General features: G+C 35.3%; 1 protein-coding gene across 1 annotated transcript in view; it reads left to right on the forward strand.

The window, feature by feature from the left end:
* The window catches only part of EYS (eyes shut homolog), an 852,398-nt gene that overhangs the window by 267,792 nt on the left and 561,521 nt on the right, over nucleotides 1-23,085 (forward strand). The window contains exon 13 of the mRNA XM_032683211.1: nucleotides 14,094-14,216. Within this exon, the coding sequence (XP_032539102.1) occupies nucleotides 14,094-14,216 (123 nt within the window). The remainder of the gene's footprint in view (nucleotides 1-14,093; nucleotides 14,217-23,085) is intronic.

Here is a 23,085-nt window from a genome sequence, read left to right on the forward strand (position 1 = left end):
AAATTAACAATGCTCCATGTCCCCTGAGATACTTATCTGGAAAGAAAGGGCAACCATGTTGTGCATCTGCTGAGTAACAAGTATATCTTTGATAGAAAAGCACCCATCTCGTTATTAGAGTCCATATGTAGAACTACTATTTCTTATACCATTTGTCCATTCTATTTCTTTTACAGTGAATTAATCAAGAATATTTTAGTTTGATGTCAGTTTAAAATCTGTTAGACAAATAAATATAGAATAAGACATCACTACAAAAAACCCAGAACATCATCAATAGGAATAGAAAGCAGAAACCCAAATGAAAGAATGACAAGTAAAAACAGCTCCCCAAATCCTTGTAAATATATTGCTTCTAGTGCATTTTCACTGGAGAAAATTTTGACTACATAAATGTGTTGTATTTTCTTTCAGCTGTGTCCAAAACTTCATAATTTATTCCTTTTATTCGAGTTGTAAATCCTGTTATTCTTTTCACTCGAGCAGTAAGTTCTGAAAATCACAAATGCAGAAAGAGGTTCCTCAGGCCTAAAGATATAATGAAACAATAGTTGTCCCTGTGCTACCTGTGGTAACAGGTATGTTCAGCATCTTGCTTGGAATAGAGCTCTTTGTGGTGTCATCCGCAGTTTTTTATCTGTAGAAGGTATACAGGTGCTGATCACATGTCTTTCGTTTTGATGTGGCTTTACAAATTTGTCTGCAGTAATGACATCCTTTCAAAAAGACAGATACTAATGGGGGGGGAGGGGGGGAAAGAAAGTTGTTCTTAACAGGAATGGAAGAAACCATTCTGACGCTTTTCATCATCAAAAAAAAATTTCATGGGGCATTGGAAAATTAGAATATGCTGGAAGAAAAGCCAGGAAGATCTCCTGCTGTAGCACAAGTAAAATCAGTAAGCCTGTAAGCTTGTACAGTTTTTATAAAATCATGCTGTCAGGGGGCCTGGTTTGCTATTCAGGCCCACGGTATGGTTTGTGTGACTAGCATCGCCCACATGCAAGTCTGTCTTTATTTTTCTCTGCAAGGGCAAATCATCCAGGGATTTTTTTAAATAATTGAATTCATGTACTCTCTGCTATATGTTTGTTCTTAATTCCTATTGAAATTTGTTCAACAGTCTTCAACTGGCTGTCAAGAAAGCTTTATCTCCTATACAAATAATTCTAACACTTGTACAAGATAATTCTAATGTGTCTGTTTTCTCCTTGTTCTAAAGTTTTCTGCTATTTTAGTATCCTAGGCTCAGACAACTGAGAGACTAAAAATAAAAATATGACATGAAACCCTATACAGATGCAGAGTGGTTTGTCAAACACTAGATAGCTAAACTATGGATAACTCCCTTCCCCTCTTAACAACATGGAGAGAGTAATGGCTTAACTTTGAGTGGCCAGATGTAAAACACATCATCTGGATGCAGATTTAGAAAATTGAAACATCTAGTAGATGATATCTTCTTCTTTAATGCTTCTAGATTAATCTAGAAGGTCAGTGGAATTTTGTTAAAGCAGAATAGTTTGCCCATATTGTATCCCTTGCACAACCGAGGACTTTATTCTTTCCTTCTTAATACTTGAATGCAGCTGATATGTATATATCCACAACCTATATTAAAAGAGTGATTAAGATTTCAATACCTGAAAAGCTAGAATTAATGCTGTCAGTGTGATTTTGTGTAGTCTCTCTGTTCCTCTGTGTAAATCCACTATGATCTGAAGTTGCACATCTTTTTGCTTACATTTTTGCTTACTGTTTCTACACATGTATTCCAATACTCTTATGTCAAACTCCAGAATACTGAGGATGTGTTCTGTTGACAGGATTATTTAGAATTTTATATTAAGAGGTAATAACTACTTTCTCTGCTTTTTCTGGATTCTAGCAGTTGAGGAGACTTCTTTATTATTAATATTTGGTGCTGTGCTAGTTCAACTTTAAATGTAATCTTGATTTTTTGAAAAATATTTTTTTCTATGATATTCAGGCTAGTGATATATGTTCTTAATACAAGCTGGCATGTTATCATATTAAAATTGTTCTGTAAGGAATTTTATATCCTCTCTTTAGTTTTAAATGATATCACAATTTATTTATGCAGATTTAAGAAGCTCATGAGAGATGATGAGTACTTCTATGAAAACATCTAATGAATAAGTGTGTACCAGTAGACTTCCTCAGCTGATTAAGTTTTTCTACTATGTAATTTAGATTTGTTTATGACAAAAAGAATCACTTTGTACCTGTGATACTTATTCTTTAACTTAAATAGTTTTTCACTTTTTTTTTTATTTTATTTTTCTCACTGACAAAGTTAGGAGAAACACTCATATCTCCTTTCAGCCTACATTTTGCTACACTGGACAAATTAAAATTCCTGAGTCCTCTCTTGTGTGACAGGATCTCTATTTCCCTGGTCATTCTACTGGCCTTTTTCACAGGCTTTTTTTTTTTTTTTTTTTTTTTTTGTGATAGAATCATAGAACAAACCAGGTTGAAAGGGATTTCAAGAGATCATTTTGTCCAACCTTTGACTGAAAAGCGAGCCTATATGAGTGTATCTACCACCTTGTCCAATTGCATCTTGGAAACCTCCACTGATGGGGACTCTACCATGTCCCTTGGGAGGTTGTTCCTGTGAATGTTCTCACTATAAAAAATTGTCTTCCTTACATCTTGAAAAAGCAGTGCTTTTCTCTAATGAGACTCTTCCTTTATTTTGCTAAGATGTATTTGAAATAGAAAATACTGTGCCATTCATCTGGCTTTCTATCCAGTCAGTTTGGGGGATTGAACTGCTGCTTAATTTCAGAGAAGGTTTTTAATAAATAGTCTTCCTTTGGAACAAAGACATAAAAAGAATGTGATTTCAACGAGAAGAGTTCACACACTGGAGGTGTACACAGTTCAGTTTCTGAATGCACCTTATTTTTCAGTACATAACCTGTGTGCAAGAGATTCACATATAACCTACTTTAGTAACTGGCTTAGCTTGACATTTTAAGAGTTGAGACTTTAAAGACTGTAACATAAAATATTTTTCAGTTTTATGCTTTCATCCTTGAAAAATGTCTAGGAGTCTTACCACTATATAAAACTATTACTTTGATGTAGTGTCTGAATTCAAACTCCTGTGAAGACGATCCCAGGCCACATTTGTGTTGATGTAATTTAGCAGAAACTAATGGAATCATTCAAAAGTTAGACATATATTGTTTCCTTTTTAAAAATACATGTATTATTAAAAATAAAATTTAATAGCAAAGATTCCTTGCTATTAGTGAACAAGGATGATAGCTAATAGATTTAAGCATCCAGGTAAGACGCCTATAGGGCTTAGGAAGTGTCTCACTTTTCTGACATATTCATAATGCAGATTCCTTTTTCTTTGGCTGTGACCTACCTGCTAAGAATGAGAATGCGGAATCATAAGTCTCAATTATCAAATATCAGAAACTTATTTTTACTTTATATTTTCTATTGAAACAGCTGGGTTTTTTTATAGATTTGACCTACAGTTTCTTGGATTATTTATGACACACTGAAAATATTTTTCCTTTTATGACCTTTTCCTTAATACTGGGATCTAAAAAAGGAAATAATATTGAAGTTTTGACATATGAAATATGTTTATGAGTCAGATGACTGTATATGTCTTTGCAGAATATCTACAACTCTATAAAAATAACTCCATTTTTAAAACAATTTCATATATGTAAAAGATTCCTGCAAGCAATGCTTCTCTCACAAAATTGTTTCCCAGTGAATCATATTCTTTTTCTTGAGTATTTATGTTTTATTTTACCTTTCCATTGGCTGAGAAAACTATGGCTAATACCAGTGGGAAAAAAGATCTCAGCCTCATCTTGAGGAGCAAGTTTCTATAAAGAGCTATAAAGCTTTCAGTCTGAAAATAGCTACTTCAGTGTAAGTGTATTGGTAAAAAAATTATGAAACTATATCCTTAGTAAATAATTATGCTATATTTTTCCAGATCTGCAACCCCAGAAACTCTCACTTATTAGTTTGTTCCTTGCAATCTAATTTAATACTTTTAATGTATCTTTCAGATGTATTTTACTCTTGCATTTTCAGTGTAGAGAAAAGTTGTGCAGCAGCTGCATCACTTATTACATGCTCCGACGATAGCTATTTGCCACTCAGTGAAGGTAGTGTCAAAATATTTATGGAGACATAATTTGTTTACCTACTTTTTATACTAATACAAACCCACTATTTTATGGTAAACTTCAAATTGCATTCTATACAATACGATACAATAAGATACAGGACTATAGTATGCTATAGTTATACATGTATATTACATGTATATGATATCATATTATATTACTTTTAGGGAGAACTAATAGATTAAACCACAAATTACATCAATATATTTTTACGCAAAAGATTCCCATAAATGTGCTCTCAACTGCTTGAAAAGAATTTACATATGGAACATATACTTTTTCTCTTGACTGCATGGAAATATTTATTCAGGAGTAGGTGTCTCATGATACTGCTTATCATTGGCTAATGGAGAGCAGAACTGGATGCATGAAGGAATAGAATTTTTTCCTGGTTCATAGAGCATAGGGTCAGGGCTGCCAAAGTAATCATATAGAGTAAGAGCGTAGAGGACAAAGGTTTGGAGTACCCACACAGAGAAATTTATTTTCATGTTTTCATGGGTATAGAACTGGTGAAACTTGTATTATATCAAACATGCAGATATATTTTAGTTGACAAATCTTCTCTGTTTTCTTGTCTAAATTAATTTTATTATATTAAATGTAATTAAGTGGTAATACATGAATTATAATGCAGTTAAAACCACTCAACTCGTTCTTGATTTAAAAATAATACAAATGAAGCTTATTCTTCCTCATGTTCTTTCAGCGCATTTAGTTAATTAATGTGTGTGAAAGAAGTGTAATTTGTCAGCATTCTGATCAGCAAGAAATAAACATAATCAAAGTATATGATATAGTATTATATTATAAATTAATAATTCTACTTCAGCAGAAACAATTTAAGATAACTACAAATTACATTTAAATTGTTTTCTGTCTGCAGGACAACTTATCTTAAAAATGCTACAAGTAAGAGATAAATAAAATTCTATCAATATGTTTTCCTTTCAAATATTTCAGAGTGTATAATTCTGTGAACACTAACTCTGTTAGAGATTCTACTTATACCTTTATTTCTTCCCTCCCATCAGAAGTTGATAACATAACAAAGGCAGCTCTGAAGAGCTGCAGCAGCATAAAGTGAACTATACAGCGAAAACCTTTACAAAACAGCTTCTGCTCTTTGCAACTCTGTATTTGCCCCTATGATATTTGCCTTTGCCTACTAGTCTTTCTGTATCAAAAAAACACAGAATGTCAGGAAAAAATGCTGGGCATTTACATGACTGCTGAGAAAGGGTGACCCTGTCATAACTCATCACAGGGAGTTGCTGCAACATCACAACCACAACAGGTTGAGGGCTGGAAGCTCACGAGTCACTTCTGTTCTCAGATTTCAGACTGTCTCCAATGGTAGAACTGTTACCAATGGCAGGATCAAAATGTGTGGGGGTTTTTTCTGATCCTGGAAGGGTAGTAGTAGTTCCTAAAACATTTTGATACTAATAGCAAAACTTATAAGAATGTTAAGTATTTATTTCAAAAATGACCTAATACACTTGCCTGTAGCTCTGTTAAAAAGCCCTATACAACGTGTATTTTCAATAAATAATTTATGAAATAGAAAATGCTAAAAAAAAAAAGAACAGCATTGAAAAGTATTTTTTCCATTTTAAAGAATGAGGTGCTGTTCTCTGTCCTTGTTAATTTTCTGTTCTTTTAGGGAAAAAAACCAAACAAACAAACCAAACCTTATTTGGGCCAAATTGGAGACAGCCAAGTTTTCAATCTGAATTAGTTTCCTCCTAGTTAGCTAGTTCTCATTTACAGGGAAGTGTCAGAAGCTAACATTTTCAAAAAAGACAGAACTGCTAGAAAACAATTCTAACTTTTTAAAATTTTAAAAAGTGGTCTGTTGCAACTACATTAAAGTAGCTTGGTAGTTATTCCTAACTGCCTTTGTTTTCCTAAAGATCAAAATGCCTGTGCTTTAAAAGCACAGGTAAAAGAAATTTCTCCTGTAGTTTTTTAATATATTGACATGTGAAACACTTTTTATTCTTATTTTCTTCAGCTCTTAATTTTCAATCTAAAAAGTAAAAAGTATCAGCTAATTTCTTTGGTGTTAATATTTTTGCTTTTATTTCCTCAAATTTCTTCAGTATTATCATCAAAACAAATTAAAATATATTAATTTATATTAAAATATATAGGTCTTGATTCACACTATAGGCCCTTTAGAACAATTTTTCATTATACTTCAGATTAAATCTTGTACCTTTGGTTGCTATTTACAAAAATACCAATTTATCTTTTCTTCATCTGGCACATGTAAGTTAGGAACAAGTGAACAACTCTACCCTGTTTTCCCACAGAAAGCTAATTTAAACTTTTTTTGTTTTATAGATCTGCCCAACAGAATTTCTAGCCCAATTTTCGTAGTCTAAACTGTAAGAGAGTTTAATGCTTTCCACTCTTTCCAACTTTAGCCATGCACTCATACACTTAAAATTTTCACAAAGCAGAATATGAGCTAAGTTAAAGCTTCAATGGCTTGAAGTGTATGCAATAATATCCATGTTTTAAAGCTTACATTTCTACATCCAAGAACACAGAACTTGTGCTGCTGTGGTTTCCTGAGAAGTGCTGAAGTTTAGTACAAATTGACATTTCCTAAAGTGACAGGTCTGATCTGTCATGAGCTTCTGAAGCCAGTAGCCCAGCAGTGGTGATACTACTGCAGTACCATGCTCCCTGCCCCAAACAGTGGTAAGGCTGGGAGGATTTTTTTCCCAAAAGGCACACGCACACAAATACAGGATCTATATACATGTGTATACTCACAACCAACCACACAGACAGGAAACATTGCATTTGCACAAAATAAGGGGCACCAACAGGCACATCTTATTCCCTTCTCTGGTCAACCAGGATTAAAGTCAGTTAGAGGAAAATACACATATATATAAGTACATGCATACAACGTGGATCCCCCTGGCAGCTGGACTCAGTCAGTCATTCTGTTCAGTAGCTGTCGGCAGATCCCACTCTCTCCTGTTGTTGGTATCTGGGTATAAGATTACAAGCAGTTGATATTCAGATCTGAACATATACACAGACAGATGCTCAGACACACATGCATTCATGCACACACATCATGGATGCACCCACTAACTGTACCCTACCTGTGCTTCCAAACTCACTTTTCTGACCTTTTAGATTAGGAACTTTGATAAGTCCTGTGAAGAAAATAATAACTCCTCTGGGAGTCTGATAGGTTCTTCAAAGCTCCCAGTTTACAATACATTAAGGAAATACATCTATATTAATTAAATAAAAATTAAACTTGCGATAATTCATGTACATAGTCAGCTAGAATTTATAATAAAGGATGTATAATGCTTAATTTTGCCTCTCAGTTTTTCATTTTCATGATGCTTAATCTCATAATACCTTTGTAAATAGTTACTTTACATGTCTTCACTCATTACAGAGTTAGATAGGTCATGTAAAGTGGTTTTTAAACCTAATTTATTCTGTCATTGGAAGTCTGAAACCAAAACACCGATCTGGTAATTTTTGAATCAATTCTAATTTTACAGGTTTTAATTATTTTTTTTTAACAGAAAAAAACTATACATGTAAAATGTACAGGTTGAGCACTCGAACACATTCCCATCATTGAGCAGATAAAATTGCTATAAGCTACTACTTTAAATCATGAGGGGTTTTATTTACATTCTCCCTATAAAGCTGGTCCTGGAATACTGTTCTTATGAAAAAAATCTTAAGGAATAAGTAAATATGCAGTTCTGAATTTGGATATGCTCTGGAACTGTTATATTAAAGGGCATTGCTGTAAAACGTAAGTTTGTAAGACTCTCAAATATCTTTTCAACATCAATTCAACTCATTCTTCTTTTATTATTTTCACTTTCTTTTGACACCAGGTTATCAGTGAACACAAATAAGAACAGGCAAATTACCTATTCTGAATTCCCAGTTGGAAGAGGGTCAGATTGGGTAGGACTAACCTGGGAAGTAAATGTGAACATGCTATCTTGAAACCAGGTAGATGGCAAACTGTGTTATCAAAGCATAGAGCTCAGTCTTTTTTCTACACTCTGCTTAGACACTTCATATAGGATAACTTCAAAGTGTAGTCAGACTGTTTAAATAGGCTATAGCTCTTTGACCAAATCATCCAAATTGAAACTTTTTTTTTCCTTAAAGAATATTCAGGAAAGAAAAGATAATTTCAGAGTTGTTACTGTTCATGCAATGACCAGTTCATGGCCTGTAATACTAAGAGATCTGGGGAACTTAATTAAGTGATCTTTGTAGAAACTAGACACAGTGGTCACCTGCTGACTGTTGTGTTATTTTCCAGCTATTGTTCATTACTAGAAGGATTTGGAGTCAAAGAATTACCAACATTAGTGCTTTTCTATGCAATTACGTGTGACTTGAAATGAACTGTGATATTTGGTTGGTTTATTTTCCTTTACTTTCCTTTACAATGGCCAGAGAAGGGCATTAAAAAAGTGACCAGAACTTTTCATACTGGAACCTTGAGTATTTTATGTCCAAATATTCATGTTACAAGTATCTACACTACTATCCTCTGAAGTTTTGCAGTCTATATTTCATGATACCTTGCTGTAGGTTTATTGTCTTCAAGAAAGATAACCAGGCTGGTAATTTTGATATTGAAACAGTGCATGTAGGGTGGACTTGGTGTGAGAAAGCTCACCTAATCACAACTGAAACTAACCAGATACAGCCTGCATGAAGGGTTAGTGCAATATTTAGCTGGTTTCCATGCTGTGTTCTTCCTGGGAGTACAGTTAAATCTAAATATTTCAGATCTTGTTTTACTTTTGATCTTGAAAATAGGCTTAAAGGCTACACTTAAAATAAATAAAAGTTGAATCAACAGTAAAGATATGAATTAGTAGAGATAACCAATTAATGCAGAAACTTGATTAGTAGTGAAAGATAAATTAGACAAATTTAATTCAGGACTTGAATTCTATATGCTAATTTTACAATACTTCCATTTTTTTGAAAATTAACACCGTTATCAGATATCCAAATGATAGGAAAATAAAGTATATTGGAATTTAGGATAAGGGGGAAAATCCTAGGTTACTGAGGTCAGTTCCACAATGCAAAGATTGACAAAAAATAACCTGGAAGGGACAGCACGGAGTTCCCTGGTTTGACCTTAATAATGCTTCCACCTGAAAATGATTGCTTGTTTTCCTTCTATGATATCTGCAAGTGGAAACAGTGTTTCATTTCAGGAAGAAAGTTTTTTTGAAAAATAATGTGTTCTTAACCAAAAATCTAATCTCTGAATGATACTTTTATCATCAATGTTTAGTAATGTATCAAAAAGTAGTGACTAATCATATTTCCAAATATAACAGCACAACTAGCAATGCTGATAAATTATAGCAACTCTTAAATTAGGAACAAAATTACAATTTACCTCCTAATAATCTACATTTTTTGTACCCTCTGCAATCAAAGTACTAGCTACTTCAAATTATCTACATTTTCGTTGATACTTAGGTAGACTCATTGGAAATATATGATATTAAATAATCCAGAATACTCCAAATACTGGTGGTTGTGTGATGCCTTCCAAATAAGTTGTCTAAGACAAGAATGAAAAGGAGATTCTTTGAAGGTGTGTCTGATATCTGACTCCTCTTGTATTCTGTGCAGGTTGTGCTTGGTATCTTAGGTGAGAACCTACCCTTACATTAGAATTCATAAATAAATTCTACAACAAAGAGGAAAAAGGACTCATATGCTGATTGTTCTGGGACATTACATTCTTATCTGCATTTGTTGTCATTTTGCTGACATAAATATCAACTCTATAGAAATTATTTATTCTGGTCTTCACAAATGCATCATAGATTGTCAATTCATGGTGATTCTGAAGGGTTTTGAATTTGTTTTCTAAACGAAATAAGGTTGAAATGACATAAAAATAAGAAAAAATACAGAAAATCATCTTTCTTTTCTAACACATATGATTGTTCTAATTTATTGATTTATTTGTATTTGGCACTTTTAAAAATAATTTCTTAAGAAAATAAAAAATATATAAATAAACCTCCATTTAACAGTGTGTCATGCTTTCACAATACATCTTTCACAATTCAGCTCCTGGAAACCTCATACAGAAAAGAATGCTTTTTCTCCATTTAAATAATTACACTGGGATACATGGAAAGACATGGAACAGAAGAGAATAAAAATATTCAATAGGACCGCTTTTATGTTATTTATGGATTTTTTAAATACATTTTAGGAACTATAATGATTTGATTATGTTTTTGTTCTTCCGCTCAAACAGAATGTGCCAGTGGTTGTGCAAAGATTAGTGGTGATATTTGGAATTAACACAGAACAAAGCTATAGATGTGTGATGGCTGACCTTAGCTGGTTCTCAGACCCTTACCCAGCCATTCTCTCACCCTGTCTTCTCACCAACATGAGAGGAGAAGAAAAGATTAAAAAGCTTATGGGTAGAGAAAAAGACAGAGAGATCACTTACCTGTTACTGTCATGGGTAAAGGGGGCTCAAATTGAGGAAAATTGATTTAATTTATTGCCAGTTAACGCAGTTTTGCGTAGTGAGAACCAAAGACAAATTACCACAACCTTCCCCATCCCTGTTTCTTTACACTGCCCCCGAGGTGCCTCCCCTCGGCTCTGGGCTCAGCCGTGCCCTGCCATGGGCGGGTCGGAGCCGGCTGGAACCGGCTGTGCCCAGCACGGGTCAGCCCCGGCCCCCCGCACAGACCCCCCTGCAGCCCCCACTGCTGCGGGCACTGGGGCACCAGCACCCTACAGTGTGTCAACGTGCCCGTAAGAAATGAGAAAACTGAGTTTCCCTTTCCTTGTGCAAGCCTAATTAGTCTTCAGATTTTTGTTTTAATGATACCCACTTTCCTCCTTTTAGCAGCATGCACAACTGCAACACACACCACAGTAACTGAGCCAGGCACTTTACACATCCTGAAGACCTGACTCACACGGCACATCTTTGCTACACCTAAGTGTATTTGTACTCCTTATTTTGTTCCTCTCCACAGTAGTAAGGATTAGAAGATGGATGAGAGAGAATTGATGTACTCTCTCTTATACTGACATGGTAAAATTCTGAAAAGGTATTGAGCGACCTCATCTAGTGGAAGGTGTCCCTGCCCCTGGCAGCGAGCTTGGAACCAGTTAATCTTTAAGGTCAATCTGACTCAAAACATTTTGTGATTCTATCATAAAAGTGCTAAACTGACTCTAATACAAGCAAAACACTTGAAAATTTCTATCTAGTTTGCAAACTGCTATGAATGTCTTCTTGCTTTCTGGTAGCTCGTCCTGTTTCATTTATTGCTTTATTCCATCAATAAAGACATATATTTAAAATATTGAATAAGAAATTAGTAAAATTTAACTCTTTGTAAATAAAACACAGAAGCTCTAACTTCAGGTTTCCTTTTTCAGGGGAATATGGATCATAACACCTCTCAGTTTTAGATACAGAACAACATTTGAAGTACAGGTTTTATGCTAATAACACACATAATGATGAAGAAAATCAAAACTTATCTTATTCCTTTGCAGGTTTTTCAGGTCGGTACTGTGAAACAGAAATGAATGAGTGTGATTCTGCTCCCTGCTTGAATGGTGCTGTCTGTCAGAATGATGTCAACAGCTATGATTGTTTTTGCCCGGAAGGTAAATTGTTGAAAATAATTTATTTTTATTATCTTTGACAATTTTCAAAACTGTCTGCAGTTTGCAAAACATCTTTTGACAGTCTTCAAAGCCATTGCTAAAATTTCCTTTCTGTGAAAGTTATTAATTCTTTTCCAAAGTCTCATTTACATCTTTCCTTACTAAGGCAATATGCCCACCAAAACAACTATGCTGATTAAGAGTGGAGACAGATATACTTGGAAGTGGTACCTTTTTTTCAGACAGAACTTTGTGATTGCAGCAGAGTCCAAAGGAGTGAAAAAAAGACAAATGAGAAGTACTTGAATTCCATGGAAAGTGTAATCAATAAACTTATAAAAAAACTATTTCAACTTGAGTTACTTTCTGAGTCTAGCAAGCAAATGACAATGGTCATAGTAATTACTTTAACAGGTTTCCAGTACAAAAATCTATTAAAATTTTCACAGAAAAAAAAATAATGTGATTTTCAGCACCAGTAGTCTGTTTCTTTAAAAATACACAGTGTTCGGTGTTATCAGAACTCTATGAACAAATGAATGATATCAAGAAAAAAGTAGTCATTCTGAAATACTTTCACAAATGGGTTTTCTGAATATTTGTAGGTTTAGACTTATTTTAATTGGATTTTTATTTAAAAATAAAGCAAATCTGTTATGTTGTTTCTATGTTTTAAACTTTTTTGATTTTAGTCTTCGAATTGTACTATTTTCTAGTATATGATCATGGGAGCTGATTTCATAACTTACAATATTTCAGGTATGTGTATATTAATATCAGCATTCCAGTGGTGATAACTTCAGAAACTCATCACGAAAGATGAAATTGCCACAAATAAGCACGGCCTCTGTAATTAGTTGGCTTAAATTAGAAGTCAAAACAGACATTGGAAGGTAACTGAAAATTAATCTTGGAAAAGATCATTCTGCTGTTTAGTCTGCCTGGCCAGTTTATAAAAAACAAATCTCGGCATCCACACTGATAATTTTGTGGCTTACTTGTTGTCTGTGAGACATGAGTCTGATTAAACTCCAAATGCAAATAAGAACTGTTATTCTATACATTATTAATGAATTAAGGGTAATTCTAAAGTTTTATGACTTAAGGAACGGTGAAAATTAGTTCCATGGTCAGTTTGAGAAATTATGGGAATATGCCTCGCACTGAGGGTGCCACTAGCTTAGCATTAGTCATGGTCTTCCTACAGCCATGGCCCTTGACAGCACTAATGATAGTCATTTTGTAGCATGACCATGAATTAGAATACATTTACAAAAGCATAAAATGTCAGATATTAGAGAGGAGATTCTCTAGCAATCAACTACAAAAAAACACTGTTGGACTTCTGAGATTGCTAAAAGCCACTATGACACAAGAAACTGGGGTTGTTTAGTCTAGAGAAAAAGAGGTTCAGGGAGGACCTCATTGCTCTACATTACAGCTACCTGAAAGGAGGTTACAGTGAGGTGGGGGTTGGCCTCTTCTGCCGTGTCTCAAGTGAAAGGACGAGAGGAAATAGCCTCAAGTTGCACTAGGGTAGGTTGGGATCAGATATTCGAAAAAAAAATATCACTGAAAGAGTGCTTAGACATTGGAATAAGTTTCACAGGGAGGTGGTGAAGTCACCATCTCAGGAAGTATTCAAGAGGCATCTGGATGTGGCACTTGGAGATATTGTTCAGGGGGGATTATGGTGGTGCTGGGTTGGTAGTTGGACTGGATGATCTAGAAGGTCTCTTCCATCTTGATAATTCTGTGATACTGTGAAATAAAGAAAGAAAAAATAGAGGAGTAATTGAGAGCTGATTTTAAGAGAGATTTTAAGAGCTGACTTTTATTTTGGGAACAGATGTCCAAATCCCAGCATCACTTAATCCGCAATGTTGTCAAAATGGCAACAGATACATAAATTCTTGAGTCTCTGCTAAAATAAAAGTTCAAAATAAGTTCAAAATCCTAATTTTTTTAATAATTTTCATTTATTAGCTCCTTTTAAAGTATATTTGGTGGACAAATGCATTTTTCTATTCATGACAGAGCAGAAAAAGCTTTTAGAATGATCCTGCCATAAAAATTCAAGATTATTTTTTACAAGAGTAAACTGAAAATAAGGAACCCAAAGACATGCTTTAGAAAAATAAGGTACAAATATATCTGAATAATGTAAAGTTCTTTTCTGCTTTTTTTTTTCAAACCAAGGATTTGAAGGTCTGAACTGTGAAATCAACTTTGATGAGTGCACTTTTGGCTTCTGTAAAAGCAATTCAACTTGTTTAGACCTAGTTGCAGACTACATATGTGCTTGTCCTCCAGGATTCACTGGTAAGATTTATTTTAACCTCAGAAAGATATTAAATAGCTAAACTATTTATTTTCTTTTCTGAAATTAATTGCATTTTGTTCAGTGTTTTAGCATTACTGAATAAAAACTCAACTCAGTTTTCTGTGTGATTGATAATCTGCTTTAATTTCCCTCCCAATATGGTAAAAAATGAAAGCAGTGTATGTTTGCTATTTGATTAGTTAATGGAAGGCAAAACTGTATTTTGCCTAGAAAAAAAAGTGTTCAAAAAACACCCAATCTGTGAAACATAGGTGAGCAGGTAGCTATAGCTGGTGCTATTTTTCTTCAGAAGATCTTATCTGAGATATACTTGACTGAGATGAAAAAATGAACACAGTTTTAGTAGGAGGACACTTCTCTTCAAGGAAGATGCCATCAGATCCTCGTGATAAATAGCTTGTAAATTGCACAATTATTTGTGTGTCTAACAGGTTTAAGAAAATGTCTCTTGCATCAGGAATAGTCTTCATGGCCTTACTTTCTGCCAGAAGCAGCTAACAGGATCATGGGGAAATCAGTAAAACTGTCTCAAAAAATATGCCATTTTAACAACTGGAAGCTGGAACACCTTGACTTTAAGCTGCTGATTTCAGGGAGGCAAATGGAGCATCATTAATCATAAGTGATAACAGGAAGACAAGTAGTGGCAGTCTAAGAAATCATACATGGTTAGTAGGTGTTCTAATAAAAAGTTAAACAAGAGTTCAAAATCTTTGGAGAGAAAGAAAAAAAATTGAAAGGGATCTATTATTTAGAAAAGTTAAGAAATCAATGAAGTATGAGGAGGCAAAATTAGGTTAGAAGTAGAGCATTCAGGTTGATAGTAACACCAATGACAGTTTAGGAGCAATTCACACATATTTTGTCGATAGTTAAAAATAGGAAGATGGAACATAAGGAATGTAAGATGACACACAGAGATTTAGAATCTGTGAAAGTAATAATAGTTGCAATTTCCGCAGACATCTGTGAGTTTTCTTGATTCATGCAAACATATTCTAATATTATTCAGCATTACAAAACTGAGATGTGGCCTATTTCCTACAAGATCTTATTCTCCTTTTTACTTTGATAACTCTCTTTGCTGTCACGAGTTTGCATAGTATATGTCTATTTCATATCAATTTTGAAAATAACACAGGTGATTGCAAAGTATTTGTTTATACAAGAGAAGAAGTTTTAATGCAATAATTTTAAAAGAAGGAGCTTTGAAAACTTTGTGCTATACTGCTAGAATCAAAACGGAAAATGTCTAGCTTTTCTGTAGTAAGTTGCTAACAGTCAGTTTGAATGAGGATGTGCAAGAAAAGTTGTTCCTTTGAAAATACAGCTACACTACTTTGGGATATGATAGAATCCACATTACAGAGCCAGAACTATAAACTAATGTGTGTGTGTCACCAAGACAGCCTAGGACAGAGTATGTTTTCCTTAGGACAAACTCTAATCCTAAATTCATACTGATGCAAACAGTTAGTCAATGACATATCTGTTAATTCCAAGACAAAAGGGATTCAGGATCTATCAATGGTAAAACCAGTTACCAGTAAGTTATAAGTAGACTTTAATGGATGCCTTAAGGCTTATATTGAAGTCATAGAAGGTCACATGACTGCATAATGCGCCATTGTGAAACAGCTCTATTTTCTCCTGCCTTTCCTATGTGAGAGACTTCTCATCAAAAATATGCTGTTGATCTCACTTCATATTAGCTTTTTTTTTGTTTGTGAGATAGGACAGCTCCCACAAGAAAGCAAATCCAACACTCTACTGACTGGAATTACAAGTAGGAACAAGGACCCTCCTGATTACACTGAATATTTTCCTCTGTGCTCATGCTGTTCGTATAATTAATTTGCAGTCAGTCATTGTGAATCTCAATGCTCTCTCCAAATCTTCCAGGGTCTGCTTCAGTGTCCCTAGAAAGATTCTTCAATGCAAAATACTGCATATTTGAGCTCTTACCTTCTAAGAAAAGCAAACAGTGGTCCAAGAATGGTACAAATGGTGCAAGAGGCTATTGCCATAGTAGCAGTGATATACTCAGCTTGTTAAGGGCAAAAGGAAACACAGTGTATATATAGGAACTGTTTGTCTATTCTCTTAATATTTAAGCAATGTAGAGAAGTGCCATTAACAGCGCAGTTAGCTCATTAGAACAGTTAGCTCTGATTACATGGAGGAACAAGTTAGAAAGTTCACCAAAAGATCTGCTAATGCCCTGTCAATCACACCTTATATTCTTCTGATGAGACTTGATCAAGGAAATGAAATTTGAAAACATCAAGTAAATGTATACGACTGATTTTTACTTCTTTATTTCTTTTAAACACATTTTTACTTTCCTAGCATGTTAAAACTCATTTCCAAATGAAGTTAACCTTTAGCATCTGAACTGGTTGGGCATAAATTGGTCTAGTTGGTTGTTTCTTTTGCTGTTTACTAGCTCTGTGCCTAGCGGCATCAATCCTATTTGGTGTCACATGCCTTGTGCACTACAGCTCTGCTGGAAGGGCAGCTTTGGACAGGAGGGAGACAGCTGCCTGTTTGAATGGCCTTGGCTGTGGTGCGCCACAGGTAGCAGAACTTGGTCCTTTCCTGGGAACAGAGCCGGAAAGAGGCAATGCTGTGCGTGTGGCAGGGAGAAGGGCTGGGTGGAGCAAGAAACTCTCCTGCTGAAGGAAAGCCAGCAGAGTAGGAACACCCAAAACAGCTGAGAGAGTCCTGAGAGGACCAGGGAGTCTTCTTGCAGCTTCTGCTTCCAAGAGCATTTTTTTGTTGTTAGAAGAGTGAGCACTGGAGTACTGGAAGCCTTTGCAACCTGCTGCATGGCATTTCCTTTACTCTTTGCAAGACAGGCAGACAGAGAAAAGCAGCTCCTGAGAAAAAACAAGGAAAATACTTTCTGTCTTCAATCAAAGCTTGCTCTCAAGTGCCCTCTCGTGGGAATCCGCATACGCAGGATCACAGTAATTATCTCACAGTAAAGAGCTACTAGACAAATGGAGAGATGTCAGCACTGCGACCTCCTCCCTCACAATGCTTTGTTCAATTTTGCTAATTAGAGGGGTTTTGAGAACCTCTGGCAGTTGAGATAGGTAAAGACAGTCCAGGTCTGTAAACCTGACTAGCCTCAAAAATTAGAAAAAGACTTGCTCAGCATATCCAGAGTAGTTAAGTCTGGGCATTAACCAAACCTGAAAACAGGTGAAGTAAGGAATTTTAATATTAAACAATAGAACACCTTTAGTCCATGAAGTAGTAAGATACCTTGAAGCAAAGCATCAGTCAGGTGGGATGGTATTGAATTCATCAATGATACAGAAGGAGAAGGCAATTTTATGAGGTGTTGGTTACTGACCGCTTTCTTTATTTGAGTGGATTTTCTCTGGTAATGAAAGACACTGGGTTGAAAGAATTTTGTAAGTCATTGTTCTGGGATGAGAAGACATGTTTTTTTAATCTTAAATAAATGATGGGATTATATTTTGTTAATTGTAAAGCCTTTGTCCATTTTAAATTTTAGAAGAGATTATTAATTAAACAGATTTCAATAGTGTGCCTATGGGTCTGAGTGATCCCTATGCTAGTAAGGTGACATCAGTGCACACTGCATAGAAAAAAATGTGCTTCCGAAGTGATTTTTACCTTAGCACTTAGCACTGAATTTTGTTGTAGTTTTTATGCATGAGATTCTTAATCTGACTTCTTCACTTATATCACTGTCCATATGAATTATCTGCATGCAAAATCATGTTTATTATTATAATGAAACAGTATGAATCAACAGTCAGATTCTACCATCAGTCACATGTTGACTTAAATAAGTCTTTAGGCTTTATACAACAGATTAAATAAATTTGAAAGCCTTTTAATTTGCTTTCTGAAGATCTGATCTATGTAGTTTCATCTAAGATGTCTCATACTATTGAGCTTTTGGAATTTTGTGTAGCTATTGTGGCTAAACAAGTGTTCAGTGCAACACTGAACATTAAAAAACCAAAATTATAAAAGGATGTGCAGTGTCTTCCAGCTCAATTCATTCAATGATAAGACAAAAAGGGATACCTTTCTTTGTGCTTTTGAAAATCTTTTCCTGTCCATTCTTTTCCTATGGAAAAGAATCTTTGTTTTCAGTAAACCTGCAAAAGCTATTCTATTTTAGGCAGCTTCTGCTTAACACATACATTTTTAGTTACTATCAGGACAACTGCACAGTTTAAAATTATTGGCTTGGTCCATTCTCCATTCCGTATTAATCATATCTAGTCCTGTCCTCAACAATCAAAGGAAAAAACTAGGCTGAGAAATCTACCTCTACCCAAAGGAAGGTTGTAGCAAGGTGAGGGTTGGCCTCTTCTCCCGGGCAACTTGTGACAGGATAAAAGTACACAGCCTCAAGATGCACCAGGCAGGTTCAGGTTGGACATCAGGAAGAATTTCTTCATGCCAAGGGTTGTCAAGCATTAGAACAGGCTACCGGTGAGGTGGTGGAGTCACCATCCCTGGAGGAGTTCAAGAAACAACTGGACACGGCACTTCTTGACATGGTGGTGATTGGTCAAAAGATGGACTTGATGATCTTGGATCAGATTACTGTTCCACATCAGTTGGCCCTTATGGCTCATAGAGAAGCAACCCAAAAGCCAGGTCTCCTTTTTTCCAATGTCACCTAGTGAGGAAATTCATTTAAACAGCATGCCTGTGTCTGATCTCCAGTCAAGGCAGTAAGGTTTTTCAAACCAAACTAAAACCTGGAAACTGAAGACTGAAGAGAGAGGGATGTTTCCCTGGCTCCTGGCCAGCAGAGCTCTGAGTGATAGTGGACCACGGTGGCACAAGAATGAAGGGCTGATTGTCTTTCCCCTGCTCATCTGAAACACTGCAGATGGGATGCTGGTTGCCACAAACACTGCCAAGGGCAGGTTTCCTGCAGCTGGGTGTGCAAACTTAACTTGCTGGAAAATAAACAGTATTTATGCATACATGGAAATAAATGTATTCACTATGCACTTCTGGGTTATTAGAGACTATTTATTGTCATCTCATGTGTAAGAGTACCTGCTTTCCTTGGAAGGAATTCAACACTTGAAAGGGAAAAAAAAAGATCAGTAGAGTGCAGAAAAGTCTGTTTAAGTACTGTCATGCTGTGAATTACATTGCATAAAGAAACTGATAAAATAATACATAACAGTTATTGAATTGCATGAAAGAAAAACAAATTAATTGTTTTTTCCAGTCACTTAAAATATAAGCAGTTTCTTTTTTTTTTTCTGTGAGAAATTAAATGGCACGTTTCTCCGACAATTTTCTGCCTTCAAATACTAAGCGTGGTTGGTTTAAATTCAAAGGTGAATAATAAGAGTTGGAACCATCTGACAAAAGATAAGTTAATTCTTTAATCAAAACTTTAATTAGCTTGCATGGAATTTACTTTATCTTTTCTCTACTGAAGACGTTATTAGATTATTTTTGTATTTTAGTTTATCCCCCTTATTTTAGATATAGTGGGGTTTTTTTCAGTAGCGATAGCAGCTGTCATGCATAATATAATGTACGTAGAACATCCATTAATATTTTTCTGGGTGTGACTACGTGTTTAATTTATTTTAGATAAATTGTAATATAATCATCTTATATGAATAGGTTTGATTTTCAATTTAAAAAATTTTGTCAGTTGCTAGGAGGATTTCATCAAATAAAAAAAAAGAAAAACCATCATGCCTAGAAAAACTCATACAGTGATTAAAACACACACAGAAGACTCTGGAAAACAGGGTGAAATTCTTAGTCTTTCTGGGTTACTGTGAGAAATCAACCATATTTTTCCTTAACTCCATATTTTTTCCATGTTAAGGTCATGGATGACATCCAATAATGAACAGTAATATGCTAGCACAATGAGTGTAGTTTTTTTCTTTTTTACATATGAGTGCACCTGTAAAAGTAACATATGGATATCAGGACGTAATTTTAATCAAGATTTCTATCATAACTGCCTCAAGTAACTTAGGACTAAATTTTCTGTTATGACAGGAGCAATCATTGAATAAACTCTGACATAAGAAAATATACCTCCAGGTTACTTCCCCAGCGCACATTTTCTGTCCCTCCCAGATATTCTGTTAACGAATTTGAGAAATGGAAGTGGTATCTTTTGAAAGAATAGGCTTATTTAGGGGGTTTTCTTTATAGTACACAGTTCCTCTTCTGAAAAAAAACCTACCGAATCATTGATGCTAGAAAGTCTGTTGTCCAATACTGCTTTTGCAATACCAACTAGCATTATATCTGAGGTTTTGATACTAAGTTATATTTCCCAATATATATTGGGTTTTGTTTTTATCCAGTGAAACAATCATCTTTGGGCATCCTTTGCTTTGACAGAACCGTACTATAAAAGGTATGATGCTATCAGTTTTAGTACAACCGCACTAAATAGGAGCCTTATTTGGTGTCCTCTTTAGTAACCTGTTGACTTTTGTTTGTTCTTCACTCTTTGGCCTTCCTCTTTGTCATGTTTGTTTTTTCTTTCTTTTTCTTTTCCATACATTTACCTTTCTCAGTTCTGCAACTCCCTAGAACTACTGTTTTTTCTTTATATTTGGGGCATTTTACATATGTTAGACATTTGTTGTTTGCCCATTTTTTTATCCCTAAAACTGTTTTTCCTAGGTCCTACTTTTTCTTCACTACCATATACTGGCTATATGTGAACAATTAATAGCTTTGTACCTTCTTACAAACACACTTTCAAGGCCTCTGCTCTCTGCCTTATACTCCTTCATACAGCGACCTTACTCTAGGGTCATAATTAGTTCATTCTATACAGTACAAATACTGTTTTTTCCTGTCTATGTCTTATTAGCAATAAACATAACAACACAATTCATAAAATTAAGGAAGACTAAAACGAATGAAGCAAGATATAGAAGAAATTCTTTACTACGAAAGAAACTCTTTACTATAAGGATAACTGGAGGCATTGGAGGCACTGTAACACATTGCCCAGAGAAGCTGTGAATGCCCCACAGTTGTGGCAGTGTTCCAGACTGGGTTGGATGGGGTCTTGAGCAACCTGGTCTAGTGGAAGGTTTCCCTGCCCATGGCAGGGGGGTTGGAACTAGATGGTCGGTAAGGTCATTTCCAACCCAAATCATTCTATGATTCTGTGGATCTAAGATCCAACTGGCCACTAGACAAGTCCTGAGGCCTCTGCTGTTACCTTGACACCTAAGTAGTGGCTCGATTCTGGCAATGGCAATGATAGAATCCGGGCTTCAGGGCTGCAGTGGTGATAGTGGAGACATTACACCACTGCTTGACTCTCTTCACTTAAATAGTAAATCGACCAGATCAATCTGCTTGCCCAGATCTGAGGAGTCCTGAGGCAGGAGGGAAAATGTGTTAAATCCAGAGTGATGTTTTTGAAGATGTTTATACAACTTTTATAAGAAGAATTTTTTTTCCCTTGTCACTTTTATAGCCAGGCAAAAAACGGAATTGAATAGGTTATTTGCTCTGGTAGCAGGAGAGCAGCAACTTACACCCAGTTATACAGGTAACCTTATGAACCTCCAAGAACAGGACTTACACATATCACATGATGACGATTCTACAGAGCCCAGCTGCCTCAGGGTGGCTGTCACAGGATCGTATCTGGCTCACAGAATTCTCTTGATGTTTTCCCCAGAAAGACACATAGAGGGCTACAGGATGAACATATTTATTCTGCAAGTCTTCTAACAATCCATGGGTGTTTTGCATTATGTCTGCATACCAGAAGGCAGTTAATGTTGGCCATTAACCACCTTGTACTGAACCTAATTACTTAGTTTTGATTAAAGCACACAGTGAATCCAAAAGCATTCAATCCTTATTTGCATGTATGAGAAGCAACCAGAATTTCACTGGCATTTTATTCTAGTACTGATCACCATCAGATTTAGAAGTTTATATTAAATATTTTATTTAAATTTTTGTCTTCAACTTCGAGCTATTACATCTCATTACCTTTTCTACATGAAATGAAAAATCCTCTTGCTACCCAAGTATTTTCTCTTTGTAGAGATATTTACACACTGTAATCAAGTCACTTCTTGTTTTTGTTTCTTCTAAATGAAACAGATGGAGCTCTTTAAGCCTTTGCCGACAGCATGCTTTCTTCAGTTGTTGAATAAATTGTGTAACTTTTCCTGCATGCTTCCCACTTTTTTTTAAAATATGGAACACTGTAATCAATGTTTTATGCAGAGGTACTTTACACATCAATATTCCTTTTTTGTTTTATTTAAATACATCTGAGAATTATTTTTTTCTCACAGTACTGCAGTGAGGCTCATATGCTGAGATCTTCAGCAGTTCTTTTCAGATCACTTTTTTTGTTTCCTCACATGCAGTTCAGCTGCAGTTCAGTAGCTATAACCTGCACATTTTTTTCTGTGCTTGTATCTGGCAACTGCAAGTGACCAGAAGTGACCTGCAGTACATTAAAAAACGTACTGTTCAGCTAAACAAAAGTTATCACAAGATTTCAGTTGGTGCATAGGCTTCTTCTCCTGTGGAAGGGAGATAAGGAAAGGAAGTGAGAGTGGAAATGAAGAGCCTATTTAAAAGTCAGTGTTGAACTAATAGAGTAAGGGGTTTTCACATTTACCTACTGGACAAGAGACTACGGGAAGTATGAAATGGGTCATCTGTCTCATTATGTTTTTTTCATGAGAGGGACTTGAGGGGTGAATTCAGATTGAATGTGCCAAAAGCTGTACTGTTTTCTTTGTAAGAGCAGGACTTTCCATTTATCCTTATGTAATTTTAACCACGTGCATTTATGGTGTGCACAAAGAA

The sequence above is a fragment of the Chiroxiphia lanceolata genome, chromosome 3 (genome assembly GCF_009829145.1).
Source record: "Chiroxiphia lanceolata isolate bChiLan1 chromosome 3, bChiLan1.pri, whole genome shotgun sequence".
In the NCBI taxonomy this organism is placed as follows: domain Eukaryota; kingdom Metazoa; phylum Chordata; class Aves; order Passeriformes; family Pipridae; genus Chiroxiphia; species Chiroxiphia lanceolata.